Source organism: Mizuhopecten yessoensis, unplaced genomic scaffold (assembly GCF_002113885.1).
Source record: "Mizuhopecten yessoensis strain PY_sf001 unplaced genomic scaffold, ASM211388v2 scaffold716355, whole genome shotgun sequence".
NCBI classification, from domain to species: Eukaryota; Metazoa; Mollusca; class Bivalvia; order Pectinida; family Pectinidae; genus Mizuhopecten; species Mizuhopecten yessoensis.
This window is the reverse complement of record NW_018480075.1, coordinates 645,828-673,400: the sequence shown is the minus strand read 5'-3', so window position 1 is coordinate 673,400 and position 27,573 is coordinate 645,828. Positions and strand designations below refer to the sequence as shown.

The window sequence follows — 27,573 nt, the reverse complement described above, 5'->3', positions numbered from 1 at the left end:
ATCTCCAAGATAGTTTTATCGACATTATATCATTACCAGCTTTCGACAGCAAAATCTTCAGGTTAAATGGAAGTTATTTAACGTGAAAAATTGAAGCATGCAATATGGAGAAGAAAAAAGGTTAAAAACAGTTATTTTAATAATGAGATGGAGATTCAAAGTCTCTGCAATTCTTAGTATTTCATAAATTTTAAATTGTCTGTGGTCTCTCAACGAAAAACAACAAACATATGATAGTATTGTTGAATTTTTTCTTTTACGGCAGAAGTTTATGTGTTTGAGCAAGCTTCAATTCAAGGATCCAAAAGGCCTAATAAAGGGATGATATTCCTGCCAGAATTCATTTTTGATACATTAAGTGGGTTGTTTGTATATTACCAATCAATGCAAATATAAATCAATGATACCCTGTTTTCCATGCAATATCTTTTATCGACTAATCTAATCTAATGTGTCCACCAGACAAAAATAATGTCGATTCTTTGTTTAATCATTTGATGTAAATCCATTTCGCTTTCAGATATATCGGCGATGTGCATTCTCGTTCTTCCCCAACTTAAGGTATGTAGACGTGGCAGGTGATGTTTCTATAAAAAAATAACATGACGGATATCGTCTATGAAATGGAAGACGCTTGCCCTTTCAGAACACATGGTCTAATTTTCCTTGTAAATTTTCAATGGTCTCCATGTAAACGAAGGTAAATTTTGGTTTTATCTGTATCATACAGATGATTAACGCGGTAGTATAAACTCCGTTAAAGAACTAAAAATTCTCTTAATGTATGCATGTATGATCCAATGTCAAGGTCAAGAAAGATGACTACCAGTTTAAAAAGTTAGCTGTTACTTTGTAAATAGAATATATACTTGCAAATTTTACATGAAATACTAGCTTAGGAATGACTTAACTGCCGTAGCCAACAAAGTAACAAAGGGTTTTATTTCAATTTGATTCTACAAATATTTCAAAACTCTATTTCCATGGTTTTCAGTCTTTTGACCTTAGTACTAATTTTAAGTACAATTGTATTGGCTTTCTGCATCATCAACAAACAACGGTGTTTGCTTCCGTAATTCATAATTCTAGTAAAAATGATAAATCTGTAGTAAATCTCACTGACCGGTTTGTTTTTGTCAAAAACGCGCAGAGTAAAGGTCACTATTTCGAAACTTCCAACCCGTCAACACACCTTTTCTAGGTTTTTGAACAAATTCTTGTTACAGGAATGAGAGAAAAAACTCATGCTAATGGGCGTAGGTTAAACCAACACCACTATCGAAATCCAAAATGGGGCGAAAACCCTTGGCAGCCCTTGGGTTGAAAATATCTGATCGATATATACACTGTATTTATGATAAAAGGACATATGTGACGTCTTTCACATCAAAATGAGTAATGAATATTGAATCAGCACTGTTGTAAGATGTATAAAAATGCCACCCTAGTAGCACCCCTCCGAACTTGGAGCAAAACCCTATGGCGTACGTATGCTCACTGATTCATTATTTAATAGAAGCCTAAAATCTTAAATTTGACTTCATCTTTCTTCTTTTTACAAATTAACATCATCTGCGTATTATCAGTATGTCTTTGACATTTAACCTATGAATCAACAGCGAAATTAGGATGTTACGTTGTCACGCGGGCTTGTTTAACATAACACTGAGGTCAAAAGTTACATCGATGCAACAGTCATACAAGGCAACTGACATATGCTGTGACCAGACAATAAACTTCAGTGCAAAGGTTCTTCCGTGTCAGGGCCTATAAAGGCCCCTAAGTGTGAGGAGAGCTCCACAGTTCCAGCTTGTCCGAAACCCTCTAAACAAAGGTAAGTAAACATATTTATAAACGTTATGATTAGCTTTAACATCGTTATCAGATTAATTATCAAGGCAAGATGAAAATATATCAAAAGTCCGAGAAGGATTAAAATCGTTCTCGTGCTTTGTAGTTTTTTAACCTTCTGTATATATTGCTAATTTTATATCTGATGGCGATATAAACTAATGGCGCGTTTTTGACAGAAACAAACTGGTCAGTGAGATTTACTACACATTTATCATTTTTACTAGAATTATGAATTACGGAAGCACACACCTGTGTTGTTTGCTAATGTTATAGGTACACTTACTAATTATCTGTTTGGTGCAGTGTAGTTTATTTTTGGCATACTGTATCTATCAACTAATTTCATAGGTGTAATAATATGTCTGTATGTGTGTCATACGTTCATCTTTTGTAATGATTGTATATGAAATTTTGTTCGCCATTAGATATAAACACACAAACACACACGAAAGCTATTTTAATAAACTTTACTGATACACTGGTTGTTAGATAATGAATATTTGTGAAAAATGTATCTGAATATATTTCAGCACTAAACTAAAGACAGTCAGGTTAAATCGGGGAAGTATGCATAGGTAAATAATGAATAGAACCTGCCTGATTAATCAAATGTCAATGTAGGATTTGTAACATGTTTTTGCTTTTAGTATAAATAAAAATAAAATGTAAAAGTATCGCGTTTCTAAAGGTAAAAACCCCAATAAAACAGACGAACTCAAGGAATGTAAATGGTAGGTCTTGACAAAGTAGGACATATCATGATACGAATATTTTGAGAAAAAGAAGTTCAAATTTGAACCTATTTTTTATTGTAATTTGTTTGATCATTAGAACCCCAATCAAACCGTTCAATTTCTGTGTTTATGAACGTAGCAAAGTATTAAATAAAAAAGAAACAAGAAAAGAATAATCTATTGTAAGGTAAGCCTCTCTAAGGTAGTACATGCCAATGACTATACTAGTATTCCGTATATCAAACATGACTCTGAAAATACATGTAATATATACTTCTTTTTAATCATCAAAACAGGAACCAAGTCTTATGATTTTTGGATTCTATCAAACTATTAATCAAAAACAAAGATAGTCTTTATATATTTGATATTGTTTCTAGCAGAAAAGACATTCACACAAGTATGACATGTTACACCTAGTATTTAGTCATCATCCAGGTAAAGGCTCTGCAAGTACAGCTGCTGGAGAATGCGTTTTGAAGTGTAATAAGATTGCAGCACTGGTCGTTAATCGAGTAAATATTAATATGGAAAAACAGCCAATTTTTAAGTCGAGCATTTCATTGTGATATCAAACATACACATGTGGTTATCTGCATCGGTGACGTGAAATTAAAACACATGTATGCGATTGCATGTTATATGAACTCTCGAAATGTTACTGATCCATGTTCAATCCGTAGCTTAATGCATGCTTTTTATCATTTAAAACCGAAAATCAGTGGAAACTTGCAAATAATACCAGTAGTAATCAGAAGAGGTAGCCGATCTTACATTCAATTACTACTGCAGATTAGTTGGTTATAATATACAAACAAAAACACATTATGATATTCATATTTATGTAGAAATTCGAAGCATCCAGTTTTCGTGTAGTTACAAATAAGAAAATTTCACCATTAAAATTGTCAATTTTAAAAATTTCCAAGTATTATCAAATAAATAAAAGTAGATCATATCAATCAAATAATGATTTCGTTGTTTTTCAGAAAATGATGATTTTATTCGCCGTGGTTCTTGCCTGCTATTTCGCCCAACCAGGAATGGGGACATTCTGGGGTAAGTGCCTTTTTATACTGACATAAGCCCTTTTTTGGGTTCCTGTTTGTTTATATTAAAAAAAGGAAACTTCGAACTATACACTTAATTATGACGATTATTGTCTCTCCAGCAGTCGCTTTTGCTGACTCAGCTAGAGGGAATTTCTGTTATTAAACAACCATTAGAGTATTGGGCTAATGATAAAGTTTAACTTGTTGGTACCCGTTACCTTATGCACCGCTTCCCTTATCTTCTTCAGGAGCAGGATCCGGTATGTCAGGGGGTGGAAGTGGAATGTCATCAATGATCATGCCGTCCACGTACGGCTCTAACTGGTACAACACACGTAGTTCAAGTGGAATGCCCTCATCAATTTATTACAAACGCCACTCAACAACCATAGGAAGACCTATTTACTCGACATATTACTCAACATCATATCCTATGGGTGGAATGAGTTCTATGGGCGGTATGGGAGGAATGAGTTCTATGGGCGGTATGGGAGGAATGGGCGGCATGAGCGGTATGAGTTCTATGACCAGCACGGGTGGTATGGGTGGTATGGGAGGTATGGGATCTATGGGCGGTATGGGATCCATGGGCAGTATGGGATCGATGGGCGGTATGAGTTCAATGGGCGGCAGTACTTCCATGGGCGGTATGGGAGGTATGGGATCCATGAGCGGTATGGGAGGTATGGGATCCATGGGCGGTATGGGATCCATGGGCGGTATGGGATCCATGGGCGGTATGGGAGGAATGAGTTCCATGGGCGGTATGGGTTCAATGGGAGGAAGCTCAATGGGAAGTATGGGTGGTATGACTTCTGCCGGCGGTATGGGAGGAATGGGTTCTATGGGCGGTATGGGTTCAATGGGCGGCATGGGAGGAATGAGTTCTATGGGCGGTATGGGTTCAATGGGCGGCATGGGAGGAATTAGTTCTATGGGCGGTATGGGAGGAATGGGTTCCATGGGCGGCATGGGTTCAATGGGAGGAAGCTCAATGGGAAGTATGGGTGGTATGACTTCATCCAGCGGTATGGGAGGAATGGGTTCTATGGGCGGTATGGGTTCAATGGGCGGCATGGGAGGAATGAGTTCTATGGGCGGTATGGGTTCAATGGGAGGAAGCTCAATGGGAAGTATGATTGGTATGCCCGCACCGATCTCCAGAGGAAAGAAGAGAGGAGGTAAGATATTTAGTGTATTTGTAATCACTGTATTTAACTGCAGTGTCGCTACAAGGCAGCTTATTCCCTTACTGATTAAGTGCAAAAGGTTAATGTTGTTGAAAAAATATTTGGTTGATACATCTTTTTTATAAAAAAATATTTGTATGAGAATTTCCACAGCAATATCATATGATGTGGAAGACAATTTTACGTTTCATTGGAAGTAACACATTTATGTTTCTTTATTACAGGCTCTTATTAAATATAAGCAACTGTGTTCCAGAAGTAAAGAAGACGCCCGGTGATAACGACAAAACGTTGCCTCATATATACATGCTTTGTAACCAGACTTGTGTGTGTGATATATACCAGTTAAATTATTGAATAAAAGCCATTGCTTGATAAAAGTACATCTGGTTCTTCGCTTACTTACATAAAACAATTGCACGTCATGGTACAATCAAGAATGCAAACAACGAGAAAATTAGAGAAATAAAGCTTCACAATGATTTAAAGACTTACCAAAATGCAGCCTGTTCTAAGAAAATGTATAAATGCAGCTTTTAAACATACAATTGGTGAGACATATCTATCTGCAATAATATTTGCTTGCAAATTTATCTTAAAGTATAATTCCCCGCGAATGTTATTCAAACAAACTGCAAAAAGTAGATATATAGATTATATGCATGTGTAAATGTATACATACTGTTTGTTCCTCTGCCATAAAAAATAAAAGAAAATGAAAGAACTGAAGCACAATATTGCAAAAACAGATGCTCGCAGAAATTAAGGAATTACCAGTATGAGCGACATTATCTTACTGATGTGTGTCTCGAAAAAGAAGTATTTGGAAGTAATTAGGGAACTAGAAAAAGAAAGATTATTTATAACAAATTTTTATCATGAACACTTTTAAGTTAACTTTTACACTGGTATCCATACATGTTAAGGCTACAGTAATAAAGTCAACTGGCATTAATATAAAATTCTAATTCATTTGAGATGTGACATGACATAAGATTGGTCGGTCGAAATAATTTGCAACAGTATAACCACAATACCATGTTTACCTGATGACCTAGGTCCAAACTACTCGAAGTTGGGGTATACAATGTGTGAAGCGGATGAGCATATTACCACCTTGCGTATTTACAGGATGTCCTTTGAGAGCGATCACCATATCATTCATAGGTAAGTTCGGGTCAGATACGATGGCCGTTGATTTCATTCACGAGTTCCCGTAGAAAGAATCGTTCCCATTGCCGAGTATAGAGCGTGGAAATATCCAAAATTTTATTAACACATATTTATTTGGTAAACGTAGAAAAATATTTAGGCACAGGTGATAACAACGTATCGAACCTTTTACCCAATATGCACTAAAACTGATATGATAACTAATATAACGGTTACACTATTGAATTGAACCGAATACAATATTCGAAAAAATTCTCCTCTCAAGTTCCAGAAAATATTATATTTATTTAGCTTCAACCAAGTTGCAAAGCTTAGAAGAACTTTGTGATTTTAGGTATGGTCTAATGGCATGTCACTCTACGGCAAACCAATCAGAAAGCTGTCCGTTTCGACCGTAAAATTTCCCCAGTATAGATTGAAGTATCTGCGATAGACAACCATGGAAACATAGTTTACTTCACGCCATTTATGATAGCTACAGGGATGAACCTCGAACAGGATATTGAAAGGAAACGGAAGTAGATAATTTGTTTTCATTTCCGTTTGTCAGTTTCCCTATGTTTTGACGTAAAATGAGATTTTCTCCTCATTTTAAATTCGTTAGGAGTCCCGAAGAGCAGAGATATACCCAATACAATATAAATATATAGTATTATATTTTTTTAATCTAGGAAAATAAGTATCGTTCAATCCGTCTATGTTTGGAATCATTTCATGCTAAGCAACAAAATTTGATTATTATCAGACACAAATTTTGTATACTGATTTTATTCTGACTATAGGTCTGGGAAAATCTCTGTTGCCAGCGCTCAGAGTAATTAAAATAAAAAATATCATTAAATGATGATTATGACATCACCATGGACAAAATGATCATCTCATAGTCTTCTAAAGGGTGGAGGAAATAGCTTGGATGTAAACAGTGTAAAAATAAATGTTAAAAATAAATGTTAAAAATAAATGTTCAATCAACATATTTAACTCTATTCAATATAATGTATAGCGTATCGATTGGTTTCGTCCGTGATGGTCATGACAAGATTCAAATAATATAACAGTTCTTGATGAGAAAATGACAAATGATAGACTGTTCCAAATATCAACAGTTCTATGACAGAATAAGCTTTTTCTTATGTTTATGCGCGTTCTCTCTGAGTATAGTTTGTATTTATACATAACTTCACACAATGAAAGAGTTAACCTGTTTATTACTTGAATTCAGACAAATATGTATGTGCAAGCAAAGAACAAGTACTAAAACCTACTGCAAACATTTGGCGTATCAGGGGCTACTCACTCTATAACAATCCTACGATAGTAACACATTCTTTTCAAAACATTTTAAAGGAAGCTAGACTCTGAGAAGTCACAGAGAAGCTTGATAAAGAACGCGAGCTAGACTCCAAAGAAAGTATGAGAAGCAGCTAGACCATGAAAGTCTCCAGAGAAGCGACAAGACTCCTAATATCCATGGAGAAGCTATAAAAGACTATGATTTGATGACGCTAGACTTCGAAGAAGGCAAGAGAAGTCACTAGACTCTGGAGGCATCCAGAGAAGCGACTAGACTCATAGCCACCCCAGAGAATGTATCTGTTAAATTTACCACGAGAAAACTGGCTACAGATAAAGTGAAGTAATAATCTATTTAAGAGATTGGGGGTTAAATTCCCCAAGAATTTAAAGCCAAAATTGAACGATTATGTTAGTGCAACGTAAGAGTGAGAGCCCCCAATAACATAAAGAAATTATAGATAACATTGTTAGTAATATAAGATCAAAAACTATTTAACTAGTCAAAGCTCATGCATTGTTGAGCTGTACAAATTGTAGAAGGATCTGTTCGGACATAACGAGTAAAACAGTCAGATGACCATCTTTCCAAAGTCTGAATAACATGATCCTGGACACCGAAAGCAGCTGCTGAGGTAGCAGCACAAATACGAAAAGAATGTCCATTAAAATCATGGCTGTTAATACCTATACGAGTCCGAGTTTCTTTGAGATATGATATAAAAGTCTGACTCATCAACGGTTTGGAACAATACACATTTTCAATAAACAAAGGGGAAGTCAGAATAGCTCCTTGAGCCTTCCTTGCTGCTAAATAGGGAATCATGGTGAGCACAGAATGCAAAACATTGTTCTCAAACACTTTGATGTTAACTCTTTTACCATGGGGGTCCATTTTTGATGAACACAGAAAAAGGGTAAAGGAAGACTTGTCCGGCACCATAACTATGTCACACTTACGAATGTACGTAGTATCGCGCAAGGTTTGGCATGTGTACTCCCCACAGCGCAAAAAATCATAAAAAGATGTCTTAAAAACACAACACAGCATAAGGTCTATAAAAGGTGCAAACATACCATGATTACTGGAACTTTTTTCACACATGAGTTTAAGTATCCTGAATGTAATAGGAAGTCGTTTTGTTGAAAAGTTCACTTGGTTTTTCTTAATAGCACGCAAAACGTAGGTTAGCAGAAGTGTATTGGCGATGGGATCACCAAAGTTATTTCGAATGTAACAGAAACGGATACCAGACAGGTAAAGCTTAATAGTGTCATATTTTAAATGCAAGTTTTGTTGACAATAAGTCACGAATAGGATCAGAAGTTCTTCACTAACTAGAGGAAGAGACTCTGCTGGGTAGTTGATGCCCCGCATAAGAATGAACGTTAAGAAACATTTCAATCCTGATTTGTAGGTAGATAGTGTCCTCTCACTAAGGGCGGTATCCCACAGCCTTGCAACGTTTGTTGTTCAATTCATCGTCAAAGATGACATAGGCAGACAGGGTACTGGCCACTGGTCGGCATGGGGTGCTAATGTCCTGAATCGGCTCATCTGGAAACGAGATATAGCATCAGCAATGTTATTTTGTTTACCAGGGATATGTACTGCATGGACTACAAAATTATGCACAGCAGAATGGTAAATGAGTTTACGCATTAGTCTCATAATACTCTGCACTTTAGATCTCACTTTTTAAATTATTTCTACTTTAACAACATTGCCACAACGGAACAAAATTCTTCGTTTGTGCCAATTACATCCCCACAAAACAAACCATAACAATAGGATATAGTTCGTAAAGGGCCATGGAGGGGTCTGCTGTCTTCAGTTCCGGAGAGGAAGGTACCTTGAAACCATTTTTTGGTAGGTAAAAACCTCCGAACGCTTCTAAAGTAGAATCGGTATACAAATTGATGTCCGCAGCTACTGTGACATGGTCATCAGGGAAGAAGGAGACCCCAATCCAATTGTTTAGAAATAAAGACCACATGCGTAGATCCGCTTGACACTCTTGGGCTATCTTGACATGGTAATGTAGTTCACGCACTTTCGTAGAAATTGAAATCAGATGTGAAACAAATGCACGTCCAGGTTTATTGCAACGACAAGCGAAATTCATGTGGCCTAGAAGACTAAGAAGTTCGCGTTTGGTACATGACTTCTTCCTCTGAGATGAATCTATGAATTCAATGATTTATTGAGATTTTGTCTAATGGTAGGCGGGATTCATTAAGTTGAGAATCTAAAAACACCCCTAAGTACTCCAGCATGGTGCAAGGTCCCACAGTTTTATGTGCTCCCACAGGAATACAAAGATTCTTGAAAACTGCCATGAAACGTTCCATGGTTTTTGAAGCTTCCGCATAAACTGGTTCATTAACTAAAAAATCATCCACTAGATGTAAAATGTTATTAATGTTATAGTTGTTTTTAACTATCCAGCACACGGCCTGCGAAAGGTTATCAAACAGTTTAGGACTAGAGCGACTCCCAAGCACAAGTCTAGTGAAGAAATAATACCGGTTTCCCCACTTTATTTCATGATAAGGCCAAAGTTCCAGTTTGATTGGTAGTAGCTTGAAGGCATCAGTGATGTCAGTTTTTATCAGCCATGCATTTTCCCCTGCACTTTTTATGAGGCGAATAGCATTATCCACAGTGACATATTTTAGTGAACAAGTTATTTTGTCAATTAGACTGTTGAGACTTGGATTTTGGTCGTCCTTGTGTTGAGCTGACATGTCAACGATGAGACGTTTTTTCTTTGAGTACTTATGTTCAGCTTACCCAATAGGATTGATGCGGTATGCCGGAAAAGGAATACTATCCAATAACCTTTTTCTACCTCCTGACACACTAATTTTGTTACTCTTTCCTGATCACTGTTAGCCGATTTCAGATTTTTACAGATGAATGGATTTTCCGGTAGAGATTGAAACCCTGTGTCAAAACCATGAGTCAAACCATTGATAAGATTGTTCACGAAATGTCTGTCTGGATGATTAGCAAGTTCCGATTCTAAAACACATATGTTGATTGGGGTGGAGTCTTTTCGTTGATGAACATCAGAAAATATTACCTTTTCTTTGATGGAGGCTGATTTCCGTCTAAAGGGCAAGCAGACTGAGGGTGGTTACCCTTGCAAGTAAGACAAACATGGAGGAAATTGCAGAAGTTAGTTACAACCTAACCGTCCATTGTAATTGTTACAAACTTCACGCCCTTCATGGTGAACTCGTGGCCGTCCCTGAGAGTCTGAAATTGCTGTAGGTTGAGTTTTGTTACCAGTATTGGAATTTCTAGCAAAATTATTGGAAGTATTCTGTCGTCGTGAATCGTGTGACGATACAGGGCAGAAATAGGTAGTATGTAGAGCGCTACTGCAGTTATTACAGGCGATTGGTCGTTGATTTGCAAAGATGTTGCAAAATAATGTGTTTTCACGCACTGACCAGTCAATCAAAGTGTTGCTGTATCTTAGTTGAGCAGCTGCTCGCAGGGAAAACTGTCGATGATACTCGTAAAAGCCAACATTGTACCTTGTACCCATGCCAACAATGTCTCTCTCGTAAATATCCGAATCAACACGTCTGTATGGGTGGACTGACCACATCACATGCTTGTATACGCCGAAAGCTAAAATAAACTCGCTCAAGGTCAAGGTCTTGTTTAAGAGGGAGTCATGTTTTTCACTAGAGTTTCAGCCTGAAGCACATTGATCATTGTAGTATGGAATGAGGAGGGCCGCAAGGTTGACGTCTCTACCGGTCACTATTTGTTGTCTAAGTGTTGGGGAAATTGTTTCAACCAAAGGCAGTGACTCTTGGAACCTTCTGAAAGCCGTGTTGAGGTTGACCTCCGTCACAGGTGATGCAGGGGGCGGTCCTGTAGGAAGTACAGATGCATCCGTCGTTGCTTGGTTTTCACTTCCTGCAGCGGCAGCTGAAACGTTGCGTTGAACGGCGGGTATTTGACCTTCCAATCTGCTTTCAAGTGAAGTATAACAATCCTGTAGTGTGGACACACTTTCTGCCAGGCTAGTAACCAGATTGGTTAGGTTCTGTACGGAAACTGAGTTGCCGCCATCTTGCACGTGGGCAGCATGGGATCGCGCACCTCCCGAGGAAAACTGGGATCGCGCAACTCCCGCACTCTCCAACCCTGCTCGTGCGTCCCTTGCTTTTTGCACAAGCGCCATGCACCTAGTCCCTCATTGAAACGACACATTTAACCGCCGCAGTTCCTGTTGTAGTCTAGCAATTGTCCAATTTTCTAGGAGTTAAGGATCGTACGGTGCCGTCCTGGTAGCCTTGCGTCCTCGTTTTGGGGCCATGATATACATACACTCAATATTACGAAACCATTAACACAAACACCGCTAAGGTTGAGTGGAGAGTTCCTATGCGTAGAGTTGTACGGAGGTACAGTTCAAGAGACGCAAATAATACAAACGCACTTGCATACGCAAACAGTTCCTCCCGTGAAATTCACGGTATCGAGAAGATCGTACAGCAGTCGTAATTCAAAATGGCGAAAGTTCTGTGAAGAGTAGACAACGAAGAGAACGAGGGTGTTGTCACGTAAATAGTCCAAGAAAAGTTCCAAAACTCACGTATTACGGTCACAATATCCACCATGTAACTTCACATATTGGTATTAAGTCGAGGATAAGTGTATAACTTGGACTGATGAGAGTAAAATGTAAGCCAAAACAAACAAGTGTAATCTGCCAGCACTACGAAGAATGAAACTGAAGCTGACATTACCAACACCCCTCCAAGACGTAATAGCTGATTGGTCAAAAGTTACTATGGACTGATTAACATATACTACGATACCTTATATGGTAAGACATCTAATTTGCATAAGTAAACACTATCGCTCTTCGAAGAAGAACACATTCCACAACTAGGTAAAAGAAGGAATTACAAAAAATGAACATAAGTTTAAAGGCCTTATATCCTAAACACTTCAGATTGCAATCATAACAACAAAACTATCACATCTACAACTACAGCAGCCAAGGCAATGGAAGGCTTACACAGTTATATATAAACTATAATTTATCATTACATATCAAATTATTCGTTCATGGCCTCTTGTAGCAGTATTGTATGTGATGAAAGTGTTCACCCCAGGGTAATATTTTCCTGTCAAGATTTTAGCAACTTCTATCCAATTGCCTGTGACATATCTGTAAGCTAATGTGGGCACAAGAGATAAGTCTCTCTGGAAAGGACAGGTCTACCAATCCCGGTTTTAAGTTAGTGGCTCTTCTCTGGACGTTATCGATTGCCACAGTCAATATGTTTTTACTAAATGCAGACTCCATACTTGGTTGCAATATTCTAAATGTGGTCTTACAAGTCCTTTATAAAGAGCTTTAAATGTATTACAGTCCATACACTCCATTGTTCCTCAGTCGCCCCTATAATTGAATTGGTCATTTTTTTCCAGATGTATAAGCATTAAATGAAAGTTTGTGATTAATGGTAATTTTTATGACTAGTTTTTTCTAAATTATTTCATATTAAATAACCATTGTACCAAATGCAGATGGTCGAAACGTATTAAATAGATGAGATGTTCTCAAATTATGTTGTTTTTACAATATTTGGGGTTTGTCTGTTGGCATGATCATATCAGAATCGAGACGGGCTGAAATGTGTGCACGAATGTTTGTGAAAAATACGTAATTTTAAATACTTAAACCAGTCCTAATCTAGATAATTTATTTGACCTAAGAACAAGCTTAGTATGGCTATATGAAATAAAGATTTTTTTCAGTTTACCTCGAAAACGTCCCTTGCAGTGTAGTGTAGCTTTTCTTCCGTTATTTCCCCACGAACTTTATCATTAGATGCACGTGATTCCACACATCGTGTATGATGGGGTAAAAAGATATAAACCTTTCAAGAAAAGGTAAAATAATTAATAACAGATTGTGATCATGAACATGAAATAAGTAAATGACCTTAAAATGCCAACGTGGAATCTTTAAACATACAAAAGAAACATATATAACAGAGAACATATAGCAGATTGCTCATATTTTCCGCATCAATCATTTTCGTATAATCTTGTGAAGATTCTGAACGGTAGTTCTATTACAGTACCATACGCTTACTTTCTTAATCATTGCTATATAGCGGTATGTCTACATGAGGGTAAAGCACAAATTCATGTTAACGTGAATAAGCACAAAATGATGTCCGCGAAGAGCAAAAATGGGGATGGGTGGTACAGGACGCTAAATATCCTTAGAAGTGAAGGGTCTATTGGCTTTATCATGCCTGTTTGAAATGCAGTGGCTAACAGACATGGTGTAAGAAGGTTGAAACACATAATTGTACAAATGTCTAGATAAAATGCTGAATATCAAACTGGCATGCAATTTTACCACCATTACCTATGTTTTATTACAGTTTCACTAGTGAAATATTGAAAATGATTCATTCTATAAAAGTGATATGTTTCACTAGTGTATGGTTGTGTAAACATACTAGTGTTAAACTTATCCAGATCAAGTATTGTCAGCTTGATGTGTCGTTTTGCATTCCGGGGTAGGTTTTCATGAAAAAATGTAATGAACAGATTATCTTACAGTATCTTGTATTTTGTGCTGCGCAGTCGTGACAGATATTAAAATATCAGCCAAACTCGTGAAATATAATTGGTATTACTGAGGACACTGTTAGATATCCTCTACATATTACGTTTGTTTGAATACATAAATATGTACAATCTATCCATCTTTTCGCCGGTGATCTGAATTTACATTTGTGACGTTACATTCTGAATGGTGAATAATCAACACGGAAAGTCAAATCAAATATTTTTCGGCAGCATGACGAAGGTCCAAGATGTAAGTGCGTGTGCATCTTATCTATCGACAATCATCACCACTACATTTCTATATTACACCTATTTGATCAACCATATTTAATTTATTTTCTATACACAATTCACATTTGATTTATAAGACAAAAGAAGTAGGAGGCGATTAGTGTAGTGACCATTGTTCTCATCCCTTTGTTTCGTATATCCCCCCCCCCCACACACACGTTTTCACCACTTCTCCTTATATGTATACACAGTCATCAATATGACATATTTACAAAAGATTGGCATGATCTATAATTTGTTATCTGTTGTTCTATTTAAACAAAGTTTTTGTTAACGCGTGTTTTGTATTTAAAGTACAGAAAACCAAAACCTATTATTCCACAAAGATTTGAAAATTAAAACCAAAACGTTATTGATGAGAAATTGATGCTGTTTAAGTTTCGATACAGGATTTTGTCAAAGAAACAATATATTATAAAAGGTTTTCGGAAACGAGTTCGAGCGATTTTATTTTAGTGAAAAGGAGAACAAGTTTAAGATGTTAGTCATCATATTCATAGCTAAATTTTGTACTATTACACATTTCATATAAACGACCAGAAACACTTAATCAATACTAGTTTTGTTTTGGAGTGATGTATCCGTCACAGAATTATTTTTTTGACATTAAAATCAACACTATCATTTTTTTCTCCCATTTCTTTTTATTTAAGAAGAAATGTTTATTTTCATTAATTCCAGTATCGGTTATTTTATCTATTTGTTAAGTTTTGTTGTACACCTGCTTGGAACTATTGTTTCGTTTAAGTACAAACTTCATAGTTGTAAGTTATGGTTTTGTCAATGGATGGATAATAGCCATGTTAAGCTATAGGCAATCACTGTATTCAATTCATTTTGTAGTTATTCAAGTTTGTTCTGAGATACAATAAATGAAAAGAATTATACTTGATTGAAGAAGTTAATTGAAGCCAATTAATGAAAAATTGAAAATTAACCTTTATTTCCGAAAGCAACATATATGTATTTTAATTTATAAAACATTGATTTATTTCCTGGTCCAAGGATGTTTCAAAAACAAAAACGAAGGTCGAAATCCTTTCATCCATACTTAAGATCTAGGAAGGTCACGCTTTTCATTAAAACGAAATTTAAATTACTCCTTTCCAAGACCAAGAAATTCTCCATTACAAAATATAGTTGGTCTGTAATTGAAGATAGGTAGGAAAAGTTGAAGACGGAATACGTAGAGTATACGTTTTTGCTACCCTGGGTTATAAGCAATAACTGTATTTTACGATAAATGACCTGGGCCAGATAATGACAGGCAACAGTAACCCCTATATACGACACATTTACTTTACTAATAGTTACCACTTTAAATTCTGATGGTAATCCTGAAACATTAAAACAACTAGAAAATCAAATCAGCTTGTACTACGTTAATAAGGTAAACGTTGCTAAGGTAAGAAGTAGGATAAAATGGTATGAAGAAGGTGAGAAATCCACTAGTTATTTTATAGGTCTTGAAAAATGTAGAGCGTTGAACAAACAGTGGGTCTCAATTAAATGTGAAGACGGAAGTTATAAAAATGATATAAACGATATACTTAAGGAACAAGTAAAGTTTTATAGTAATATTTTTACTACTGAAGGAATAGATGTTGATGAAGCAAATAATCTACTACAGAATGTAAAGGCAACTGTTGCAAATGAGGTAAAGACAGACTTTGCGAAATTGCCTACTGAAAATGAAATATATTCGTCCATTAGAAATTTGAAAGCCAATCGATCACCCGGTATAGATGGTATTAATGCAGAGTTATATCACACTTACCGGAATTTAATAAAGCACGAATTTACTAATGTTATAATAGATATATTCCAAACAAAAGAGCTATGCCCATCTCAATATAAGGGTTTGATAACCCTTTTGTACAAACAGGGAGAAATGGAGGACACCAAAAATTGGCGCCCAATCACTCTCCTGAATACAGATTACAAAATTATTACAAAAATTCTTGCAGAACGCATTTAAAAGGAACTTTCAAATATTATTCATAGCGACGAGAAGGGGTTTGTAAAGGAAAGAAACATAGAAGACAGGATTCGTTTAATCCAAGATATTATCGAGTACTCAATTGAAGAAATTAAAGGCAGAAGTATTATTTTGTTAGATCAACAAAAGGCATTTGATCGGGTGGAATGGGAATGCGTAGAAATGTGTCTTAAAAAATATAAGGAAATTACTTATAGAGAGAGTAAAGGCTCTTGGGATAATGCATGGTTATGGAATAAACTTGGATAAAATTTGGGAGAAAAAAATAAGAAAAATTTAGTCAACCATTCATTGTTGGAAAAAAATAAATCTTACACTTCGAGGAAAATAAAATCATTAATACTCTCAACTATCAACTATGAAGTATCACAGACAATCATAACACAGAAACATAAAATCACCATAAATGAAATAATTTACACATACTTATGGAACTCTAATGTAAATAAAGTTGCAAAAGAAACATGTTATAGAGAAATTAAAATTGATGGGTTAAATACGATTGATGTTGACTTAATGGAGACGTTAAAGGGTATTAAAAATATATACAAGAGCATTCACTCAGAACTACAATGCTGGAATGCGTTGGGGAAATACTGGCTTCAAAAATATGATTCTACCTTCTCTCAGCATTTTTTTGTGTGTAAATGTAACACTACAAAATTACTAGAATTACAAAATATTCCACAGTTCTATAAGCTCTCTCTTCAAGGTTGGCAGATTATGCTAAAACGACGTTCGGTCAAAACAAAAAATGAAATACTTAATCAAAGGATATTTTGAAACACAAATATCACATTAAAAAAAAATGCGATCTTCCTAACAAACTCGACAAAATCAAATATAATGAGAATAAAAGACATATGGAGTGAAGAAAGTTTTTTTTATGAATTCTCAAGAACTCCAAGAAGTTCCAAGAAGAAGTTACGATTCAAAGATAACTGGATATCAGAATTTACCATAGTCAAGAAGGCAATTTCTTCATGTAACAATTGGTTACAAGAATTACGATCAATTTACCATGAGACTCCAGAAATTGAACCCATAGTTGTAACTGATGAACTACACATAAAAATAAATAAACACAATGAAGTAATAGATCCGAATAGATTAAAGAATAAAATATTGAAAGAACTAATTTTGAATAAGAAATACTATCCCAAATCACAAAATAGCTGGGATGCTGTATATCAAAATGATGACATAGATTGGGCTAACATTTGGACTTCTTTAAAATCATCTATAGCAAACAGGAAACGTAACGACTTCCAATGGAAATGCTAACATAATATTATTTCTACGTAGGCAAAATTATTTAAAATGAGACTGCCAAACGGTTTATGTACACTTTGTCATTTAGTTCAGGAAAATTAAATTCATTTATTCTTCAGATGTAATAAAATAACAGAAATTTGGAAGACAGTTGACTCATTGATAAACAAAGTCTTACAGGAAATATCAAATTCAAATCAAGTATACCAAATAACTGAGAAAATTGCAATGTTTGAAAGCTGTAATTTAAACCAAGAATATAATGTAATAATCAATTTGTTTGTCTTTATTACAAAGTGGCACATATGTAAAGAACAATATAAGATAAAATTTGATGATGAATATGAAGTTGCTGACTTCACACAGCACATTTTGAAGTGTGTAAAACAAGAACTAAGGTTTACAATCAATGCAATTGAAAGTGTTAAAAGATATCAAACACTGGGGAATAAGTTACAAGCAATATTTGCAAATTGAAATTGAAATCAATGTAAGAGAAATTGAGTAGAAAGAAAGAAAATGAATAAGAGAATAAATGGACAGAGTGAGGAAGATGAGCGTACAAAATAGAGAGAGTCAGAGAATGAATATGCTACATGTACTATGTACAAGGATTAGGCCAGGCCCCATCCTGGTATTCCCTATTGCATTCGGGATGATAAACCATAAAATAGAAAGAAAAACATCATTAACATGATGCAACCATTTTTATCCCGTGCTTTTATAGATAATGAATGCTTCACCCGTATGATAGTATTTTTCATTTTTGCAATGTTGATGACTGCGTGAGGTCACACACAAAGTAAACCGTAGATATAAAAGAAAATAATTACAAGTTGTGTTAGGGCCTTTGGCACAAAATAGCGATCGACTTATAAAAAAACAAATCTTTTTCTGTTTATACTTTAATTTGTTTGAATAGTCTCATCACGATTCTGCTATTATGCATTACTTCAATTTTGCATTTCGCATGCATATTTGAACACGCCAAAGCGTCAGCAAACACGAACGAACGGAATCAGAAGAAAAGACAATACGAAGAGACATCTGGTAGATGACTTCGAATCCCAAATAAAGATATGAGACCTAATAAGCAAAGCAAGCAAAATTCCATGTGTTCTGGAAAAGTAAGCGGGTTTGTTTGGAAAAAAGTTGTGACCTGTCACGAAACATCCTGTTAAATCAGGGAAAGAATATAGGTCATCAATCATCTAAAGCACCGTCAGTAATTCTTTAAAAGTAGGGTCAACGCCTATGGAGATTTAACATTAGCGTCGGCCCCCGCATGGAATTCCAAAACAAGATCAATCCAAAAAGATATGGGTAAAGGAAGCTTAAATAAGGAACCGTTAGTTTCAGAATTCATTTTATGATAAACAGGACCTCTTTGACTTAACCTGTGTGGTGTGGGTGTTAAAGGTGCGGTAATACAATTCCTCCGAGAGCATTAACGACACAATTACTATATAAACTTATATCACCATCGTGTGCAACATATTCCAGCTGTTATTTTGATACCAAATATTACACAATTTCAAGAATGAAATGTTCATTTTATTGAAGATTTAAGCAAAGAGTTATGAGAAATTTCATTACTAATGAGAAAATTTCCATTTTTGACAAGTTAGTTTACATAGTTCTAAAACGAGTCTATTTTTCATACTTGCTTAAAAGTTTGCTACCAATAATATCTTTCAACATCAGGAATTTCAAAAACATTGACAACCTGTAAATTTGTCATATAACACTTTTGATTAAAAATAGGAAAAACAACTTTTCCTTCAACTTGTGTTTCTTCATGAGTTGTTCATGTGAATGGATTTAACTTTTGCAAACGTTAATGAACTTGACCTTCGTTCAAGGTCACACAAATGAATTTGCATACATTTTTTTTGGTATGGGGAGTCAGACAAGGATATCTTTCATTGCTTTATTTGTTTAGAGTTAACGATATAAAATAATGTAATATTTCTTCATATTTTGTTTAATGAATAGGCAAAATGAAAAATAAAATAATAACTAGAACTGTACGCCAAAGGTTAACTTATACCCCGCTCCTATATAAACCAGAACTGTAAGCTAAAGGTTTACTAAGGCAAAGCATTGCAAAGCAATCCATATTCTCCTATCAGTAATAACTTAAGTATATAGGTCACTGACATACTTCCTGTACTCCCTCCCCATATCAAAACATTCTTGCATACCCAATCTTGCTAGCCCAGATGAACCAGCTTTGCTGAAACCGTCCTAGTAGTAAAGGCAAAGTTGTCAAGACAAAGATTTTTTTTATCAAAGGGCCATAGCTCTTTAAAAATGGTCGAAATGAAAAAATACTACTCTGATGCACGACATCAGGGGGTAATTACCATATCTGTAAACTTTCATTGGAATCAGCCCAGTAGTTTATGAGGCAGACAAAGGGTTTTATTAACAAAGGGCCATAACTCCTTTTAAAGGGTCGGAATGAAAACGTACTACTTGGATGCACAATGTCAGGAGGCAGTTACCATATCTGTAAACTTCCCTTGGAATTGGCGCCTTAGTTTTGGAGGAGTTGTCTGGACAAGAGTTTTTCAACAAAGGTCAATTTCTACGTAAAAAAGGGTCAGATTGAAAAAAAGGTGCCCGGATGCACAACACACAGGTAGTAGTTATCATATCGAAAACTTTCGTTGAAATTTACCCCTTAGTTTTGGAGGACATGTCCGGACAATGATTTTTCAACAAAGTGCCATAATTTTGTAAAATAAGGGTGAGAATAAAAAAAGTAATACTTGGATGGACAATTTCATGTGGTAGCTGTCATATCTCGAAACTTTCATTGAAATTGGTCCATTACTTTAGAAGGAGTCGTCCGGACAAACTTTTGCTACGGACGGACAGACAAGTTGATTCCAGTATAACCCCTTAACTTCGTTGCGGGAGTATAATTAAGTGTATAATAGTTTTCTATTAAGATTATTTTATATATAACGGTGTATATTTGTCTATAACACAATCTCAACCTTAAGTGGTTCTCCAGAGGAAAGATTACTTTGGCAGGATACATATTCATGAGTTATTACTGCTGCACATAACTTTAAAACATGTATAATATAACAAAGTGATTTGGTTAAATACGAAAACAGAAAATGTATCGTTATTTACCAGGATAAACATTGATAATCAAATATTCATGATTATGTGAAATTGGCCTGTGATCATGTTTGGCATGCTAAAAAAGTACTTTACCGGTTTTGATATTACATAAAAATTATTCTGTAGACAGAATTTATATATGGAAAGTTTTTAAAGAAGTTTAAAATATAGACTACCATTGTAAATATATATAGGCAAGTTTTTAGTGAAAATTTTGCATGTGTTTCTAATTAAAAGTACCACTAGGCTTACTTCATCTATACCAATACGACATATTTAGTATCACAATAACAGTAATTATATACACTGTACACTATCATAATTCATTTTCAAAACAACATTCGCCTGTGACACATATGTCATTTTGCCAGGATACCGCCGTCACTCAACCTGGTGTTATGCAAGGAGGTCAACTACGGCTATCAGCAGTAATTATGAATAATCATTTATGCAGTTATTGATCTATTTATGTATCTACATATGGCAAAAGAATAAAGGAAATCAAAGTGGGGGCCAAAAGTTGACCCCACCTTTTAACGAGAATGTTTATATTCCGTAACATTGAGATATATTGAAGTTCTTAAACATTCCACCATATGAAGACTGACGGACTGACGGACGTAAAACACTAAATCCACCTCGCCACATCAACGGCAGTAAAACACTCACGAAAGCACCAATTTTTAATGACAATTTCTTTTATTTAGACAAGTTCCGAGTTTTCGGGTGTGTCCATGTTTCATTATACCTGACAGATATTTGAATGGTGAACAAGCTTACATTGGCTGCATCAAGACAATGCTATTTTTAAATATCAGTTGTGATATCAAATTGTACAGGATGATAACTGCATAAGGTCAGTTTACGTTTAGACAAGACTACAGCCTAAAAAAATGACATGTACTGTATGAACACGCGCGTTTTGATTCTTTTTATGAAGTCATTTAAAACTAATTTCAAACACATACATGTTACGTGCCTAACATTAGAATTTAATCAATATTTACCAACTTCATCGAGATATAAAAATACAAATATCTAATTTCAATTTGTATATTGAAAACAATGATTTGATAATATGAAAGTGAGAAAAGTTTGAACCTACACGCGAAAATTTTGAGGTGAAATATGAAAATATTGACGCGAAATTCGAAAACGCTGACGCGAAACTCGGCAAAATTCGAAAATCGACTTAAAGTTACTTTCATTCTTTATACGCTGCCAAAATCCGTTCGGATTTGATGTTTTATGTTTCTTTGTATGCCATGTAAATGTAATAATTTAATGTAAAAATGGCAAACGCTTTTTGCCAAATATCAATTTCCGTAAAAATTAATATCATACGGAGCCCATTTCCAATAACATTACCTGAGACGGAGCCATGAACATGTATTACCAGATTTTTAAATATCTAGTGACAAAGTCACGAAAGTTGAATCAGCACTTTGAACTCACGAGATTTACATTTGTAGACCATGACACACTGATATGAACAGCAAGCTGTGTTATGTGGTCAGAATAGCGAAATCTATAAATACATTTCTAGGAAATCAGACATTTATGAGACGTCACTCTTTGTTACAGCCAGACATACGAAGTAGTAATATTGCCATAAGGTTACGTACCTGTACAGATATATCGCTGTTTATTGGAAAATTTGAAACTTCATGGCTAACCACTGCAACATGTTTTTTATTGTCTGTTATAACTTTGTATTTTTAATTCATAATGAATCATACTGCATACAAAGCAAACTATTGTTAATTGAAGAAAACTCCAGTTCATTAAATCAATCGTCTGTCAAAGAGTTCTGTAACGATTGTAAGTGTTTTGTGATGTGGCCATGCTGCCTTGTTTAACATGTCTACTGGTCAGAGAGGTTACAAAACAGCAGTTTCAGATATGTTCAAACAGCTCGTTTGGATTTCAATATAGTTTGAAATTACGTTGGTAAAAATGTCTTCCTTGTTTGTTTGTATAAATACCTGATCAGGTAAAACTCCACCACATCCCTGTCGGAGGAGCTTCTATCAGACACAGGTAAGAATCTTAAATGTTTTTAACATATATTGAAACAAAATTAATTTACCTTTTGCAGTAAATCATTTTGTGTATTGACCAATCAGAACGGTTATTGCTGTGTCCGCGACTGTCTTTATTGAGTTTAAACTCCAGCAAACATTTTTATGTTTGAATTTCAATGCACTGAAATCTAAGTAAAACGACATTTTTAGAGATTTTACCATGTTTCATGAACAAATATGTGTTACCACTGCAGCAATATAACGTTTAATTTTGTCCAACACGGAAATGCCTTTCGACAAAGAACGTCGCGGAAATAGCAATGACAGCGACTCATTTTGAACGATACTCTCTTCAATACAAAACGTTGCACCTGATTAGTACCGTAACTATATAACGTCCATCCATTGAATATACTCTATAAATTACTATTCACTGGAAATATAAATCAATATTTACTTTAATTTCACAGAATAGCGGTTTAGCAAGCTATATTTATTTTAATAAATACTTTATTTGATCAGCTTTTAAAGCTTCACATTTTCTCGTATACCAGACAATGGAATACCAGGATGCGTTTTTCTGTCTCGTTCACTTTGGCAGCTAGAATCTTTTAGACAGTTATGTCACGTTTAACTTACACATCTTAACAGTTTTAATGAAGATTTGAATTGAAACTCCCGATGGGTGATTATCATGGTAATCTAACTCTCATTAGCTAATTTTTAAATTGTTAAAGACGATTATCTTGGTGTCTTTATAGGACTTGAAAATTAACTAACTCAAGTTAGATAAACATTATAACCAATTATCACTCGTTGGGGAACCTCTATATTGCGCCCCACTTGGAATTAATTGCAGCGCATACCGTTACTGATAATCAATATGTAATAGATTGTGGAAATAGTTTCCTTTTAATGAACATTATGTAAATAGGAATATGGTGTATGCTTAACTTACGTTAAGATTATTGAAGAAATGGTTCAACTTATTTATGCCTAATTAAATATTCTTGTTCATTCTGTTTGTAGTCACAATATTTTGTGTTGTTACATGCTTGTTAATATTTTAAAAATAGAATAAAAATCTTTTTTTGTAAAATAACGTGAGTTATCGAAGTAATATTTTACATTCATTGATAGATGTCGTGTCTTTTACAAATTAAATGAATAATGTGATAGAAAACATACATTTTGTCCATTTTAAAGGAACGATATTAAAATACTTCTAAATATAATCTGACCTAGGCTGATAGGCATCTAGCAATTAATGAATGTTTAATGTATCTTGATTCCTGGTGTTTATTTAAAAACATGGTTTTGCTTACTGACCATAACATTGGCGTGATTTCTTAAGATTTTATCGAGCAAAATAAAGCCTACGTCAGATACAAGCCTTAAAAGCCATATTAAGTTAGCAAAACAATACATAGAGGATTAATCATGTCGATAAACATGTTGCTGGTTTTTGCAAATTGAATTTACAGCAATGTAGGTTGCATTACAATGTATTTTAACTGACTCGATACTTGATTAATTATGTCAACACGTGAATTGTATTTACCAATAAAATTCTGATAATCTAGGAATAGGTATGATATAAAAAGTCTATATACTGATGACAGATGGGTTTTTTCAGAACATGGGGTATCATCTATCACTGACGTTTCTTTCCTGCTATGCAGCCTGTATTGGACTTGCTGGAGCCGCTGGTAAATTCGGTAAGTGCACTCAAATAAGAATCATGGCTACAATGAAGTCTGTCTTAAATTCTAGGCGTCTTTGAGGTTAACGTGAAACCTGACTTGAAGTTAACCTGTCTTAAAGTCAACCTGTCTTGAAGGCTACCGTTAAACTTGTTCTTAAGAACACCTCCTCATATCTCCCTTTACAAGTCTGGATATGTCGTTTCCAGTACAGTAGCAATCTGTGCAGAAAGACGTCATACCAATTTTTAATTTTCTAATATCAAAGTTTTACTTAATACACAAACAAAGTATGTATTAAACGTGTCGCAGCGTAAAACATTGATATTATATATGACCAAACCGATTTATCTTACTTAATTTTTTTTAATATTCTTTCTATGGCGGTATGTATGGTCAAGTTAGCCCGTGTATGTTTACATCAGATATTATACCAGTGATGCTACCAGAGTTATCTCCATGTACCTCATGATTACGTTTGCCTTTGTCAGTAGGCCAGTATGGAGACCAAAATTATTGGACCTTCTGCCTCCTTTCTAAAAGTTATGTTACTAATCTATTGGACAGTCTGTTGTGTCTCTGACCCTGATCAACACTTTTTAAGAATAATATAAATGAAAATATGATAAAATGTGTCAAGGATGTGACATGTCAATGATATAGCGCACGACACGTTGCTTTGTTTGGACGCTTTGTTTTGGACGTTTTGTTTTGGAAAGCTGTATTTAACTAAAAGAATAAGGTAGTTAACCGAATCCCGAAACAACTGACTCATTCATATGGCCTATCATTTAACTCTGATCTCCAACTACATCATCTACAATGCAGATAAATATTGGTTAACATTTTATGTTCCATTTTGCGCCACTGTAGTCTTTACACAAGTTATGAATAACATAAACAACTATTCACTGCTAAATAATTTTGCGTTTGTTCTTTTTTTCTCAATTACTGCTTTAAATCACAACTTGAACACTTATTTTGGAATGTTTGCCGTTTTTGAACAAATAGTAACATAATCTCTTGAATACAATTTTAATTCAGCTTCCTGTTAAAGGATATCAAACCATTGTTTTATCATCACTTTGGTAAAAACAAAAAAATCCAAATTTCTATATCAATAAGTGAAATAATACATGGATTCAAATTCATAACTTCGGGATTTGGAAATTTTAGGTGGAGGTGGGTCAACAATTATAACGACTGATGGAATGGCTGGCGGTGGAATGATGACCGGCGGTGGAATGACTGGTGGTGGAATGATGACCGGTGGCGGAATGACTGGTGGTGGAATGATGACTGGCGGTGGTGGAATGACTGGCGGTGGAATGATGACCGGTGGCGGAATGACTGGTGGTGGAATGATAACCGGCGGTGGTGGAATGACTGGTGGTGGAATGATGACCGGCGGTGGTGGAATGACTGGCGGTGGAATGATGACCGGCGGTGGTGGAATGACTGGCGGTGGAATGATGACCGGCGGTGGAATGAATTATGGAAGATTCGGAATGATCAGCAGTTCTGCCATTCCTTTTTACGGAACGGGTAGTGGCATGTACAGCGGAATGTGTGGCATGTTTCCTGGAAACAGCTGGACATATTATCGCTCTACTGGTGGCATTCCTTTTTACGGAATAGATGGGGGATCTATGGGTGTTGGAAAGATGGGAGGCGGAACTATGGGTGGTGGAATTATGGGAGGCGGAGCCGGTATGGGAATGGGAGGTGGAGCTGGTATGGGAGGAGGGGCTGGTATGGGAGGCGGCGCTGGTATGGGTATGGGTATGGGAGGCGGTATGGGTATGGGTATGGGAGCCGGTATGGGTATTGGTATCGGAGGCGGAGCTGGTATGGGAGGTGGAGCCGGCATGGGAGGCGGCGCTGGTATGGGTATGGGAGGCGGAGCTGGTATGGGTATGGGAGGTGGAGCTGGTATGGGAATGGGAAGCGGAGCCGGTATGGGTATGGGAGGCGGCGCCGGTATGGGAATGGGAGGTGGAGCTGGTATGGGAAGCAGTATGAGTTCATCAAGCATGATGAGTGGCGGGTTCATGGGAGGAGGGGCTATGGGAGGAGGAGCAATGGGCGGCGGGGCAATGGGTGGAGGAGCAATGGGAGGCGGTGGAATGGGTGGAGGAGCAATGGGAGGTGGTGGAATGTCTTTCATCACCACCAGTCGTAAAGGAAAAAAAAAAGGTAACTTAATGTGTTTAACGTTGGAGTATTCAATGTTGATCTAATGTATTTTCGTTTTCGATTTTTGTTCATAGAGGTTTTTAAAAAGACTCATGTTTAAGTATGTTTTATACTAATCTCAAGACTAACAAAATGTCTTTCATTTAAATTGAGATACAGTAAAACCTCGATTTTATAGCACTCGTTTTATCTATAACCCCGTTTACCGCCGACACATGCAACACATTCTGGCAGTATAACGAGGTTATACAGTTCGCATAGACTTTTTTGTTTTGTATTCAGTGTTTCTACTCTTTATGTTGCAGGTTCCTATTAAACAAGACGAAATGAAGTAACCAACTGGAAGAAGACGCCAGATGATCATTGACATTCATTTCCATTAAAATCTACGTAAAAAGAAATACATATAAATCACATGACGCCGTCGTTTATATACTTCGATTTTGTTATGTGTCCTTGTGGATGGTTGATGTAATGTTTTAAAGAAGCTCTTGCATCATATGATCGATGTCAATGATCATATATTAAACACCCATCGTCATTGGTAATCGTTCACTATGTTTTTATGAATGTTTTTTCTTGTAATGCGTTCGTACATGTTGAAGAACCAAATAAATGTAAAATAGAGAAATCTCATATGCAGTTCTTCTCCATATTACATTGTATGTTCATTGTAACGTTGCCATCATTACAAAATCCAGATTTTAACAAGTCTTCATTATAACAATAATGGTCACATCAATCCAAACAATTAACAAAAATAATCGCGAATATCTGTTTCCCGTAACCCTTAATGATTTAAAATTTAAACACACTTTCCTGTATCAACTGCAAAATATAAGTATGACATTAATGGGAATAAAACTATAAAACGCTATGACAAACGTACCGACATGTCAATATTAATTATATAGTTACCTTTCTCTTTCTTGGTAGTAACAGAACGACTTAGTCTGGTTAAGGCTTTTACACATCACAGTTTAATTACAACCCAATTGCCTGTTTTAAGTGCAGGAGTTTTAAGGAAACTTG

General features: G+C 35.6%; 2 protein-coding genes across 2 annotated transcripts; both read left to right on the top strand.

Moving 5' to 3' along the window:
* Positions 1-1,808: 1,808 nt before the first annotated feature.
* Positions 1,809-5,188, top strand: LOC110443623 (PE-PGRS family protein PE_PGRS16-like). Its single transcript, XM_021487956.1, has 4 exons — positions 1,809-1,834; positions 3,578-3,647; positions 3,889-4,821; positions 5,055-5,188. Exons 2-4 carry the CDS (start codon positions 3,581-3,583, stop codon positions 5,063-5,065), a joined length of 1,011 nt encoding a protein of 336 aa, XP_021343631.1. The 5' UTR covers positions 1,809-1,834; positions 3,578-3,580; the 3' UTR covers positions 5,066-5,188.
* Positions 5,189-22,615: 17,427 nt separating this feature from the next.
* LOC110443653 (glycine-rich cell wall structural protein 1-like) lies at positions 22,616-27,065 on the top strand. Its single transcript, XM_021488004.1, has 4 exons — positions 22,616-22,658; positions 24,279-24,360; positions 25,522-26,541; positions 26,847-27,065. Exons 2-4 carry the CDS (start codon positions 24,282-24,284, stop codon positions 26,855-26,857), a joined length of 1,110 nt encoding a protein of 369 aa, XP_021343679.1. The 5' UTR covers positions 22,616-22,658; positions 24,279-24,281; the 3' UTR covers positions 26,858-27,065.
* The last annotated feature ends 508 nt before the right edge of the window (positions 27,066-27,573 follow it).

Excerpts from the sequence above, each read along its gene's own strand:
- LOC110443623 (XM_021487956.1), top strand. The coding sequence starts at position 3,581 with ATGATGATTTTATTCGCCGTGGTTCTTGCCTGCTATTTCGCCCAACCA. Across the intron at positions 3,648-3,888 it reads AGGAATGGGGACATTCTGGG|GAGCAGGATCCGGTATGTCA; the intron begins GTAAGTGCCTTT and ends TATCTTCTTCAG.
- LOC110443653 (XM_021488004.1), top strand. The coding sequence starts at position 24,282 with ATGGGGTATCATCTATCACTGACGTTTCTTTCCTGCTATGCAGCCTGT. Across the intron at positions 24,361-25,521 it reads TGGAGCCGCTGGTAAATTCG|GTGGAGGTGGGTCAACAATT; the intron begins GTAAGTGCACTC and ends TGGAAATTTTAG.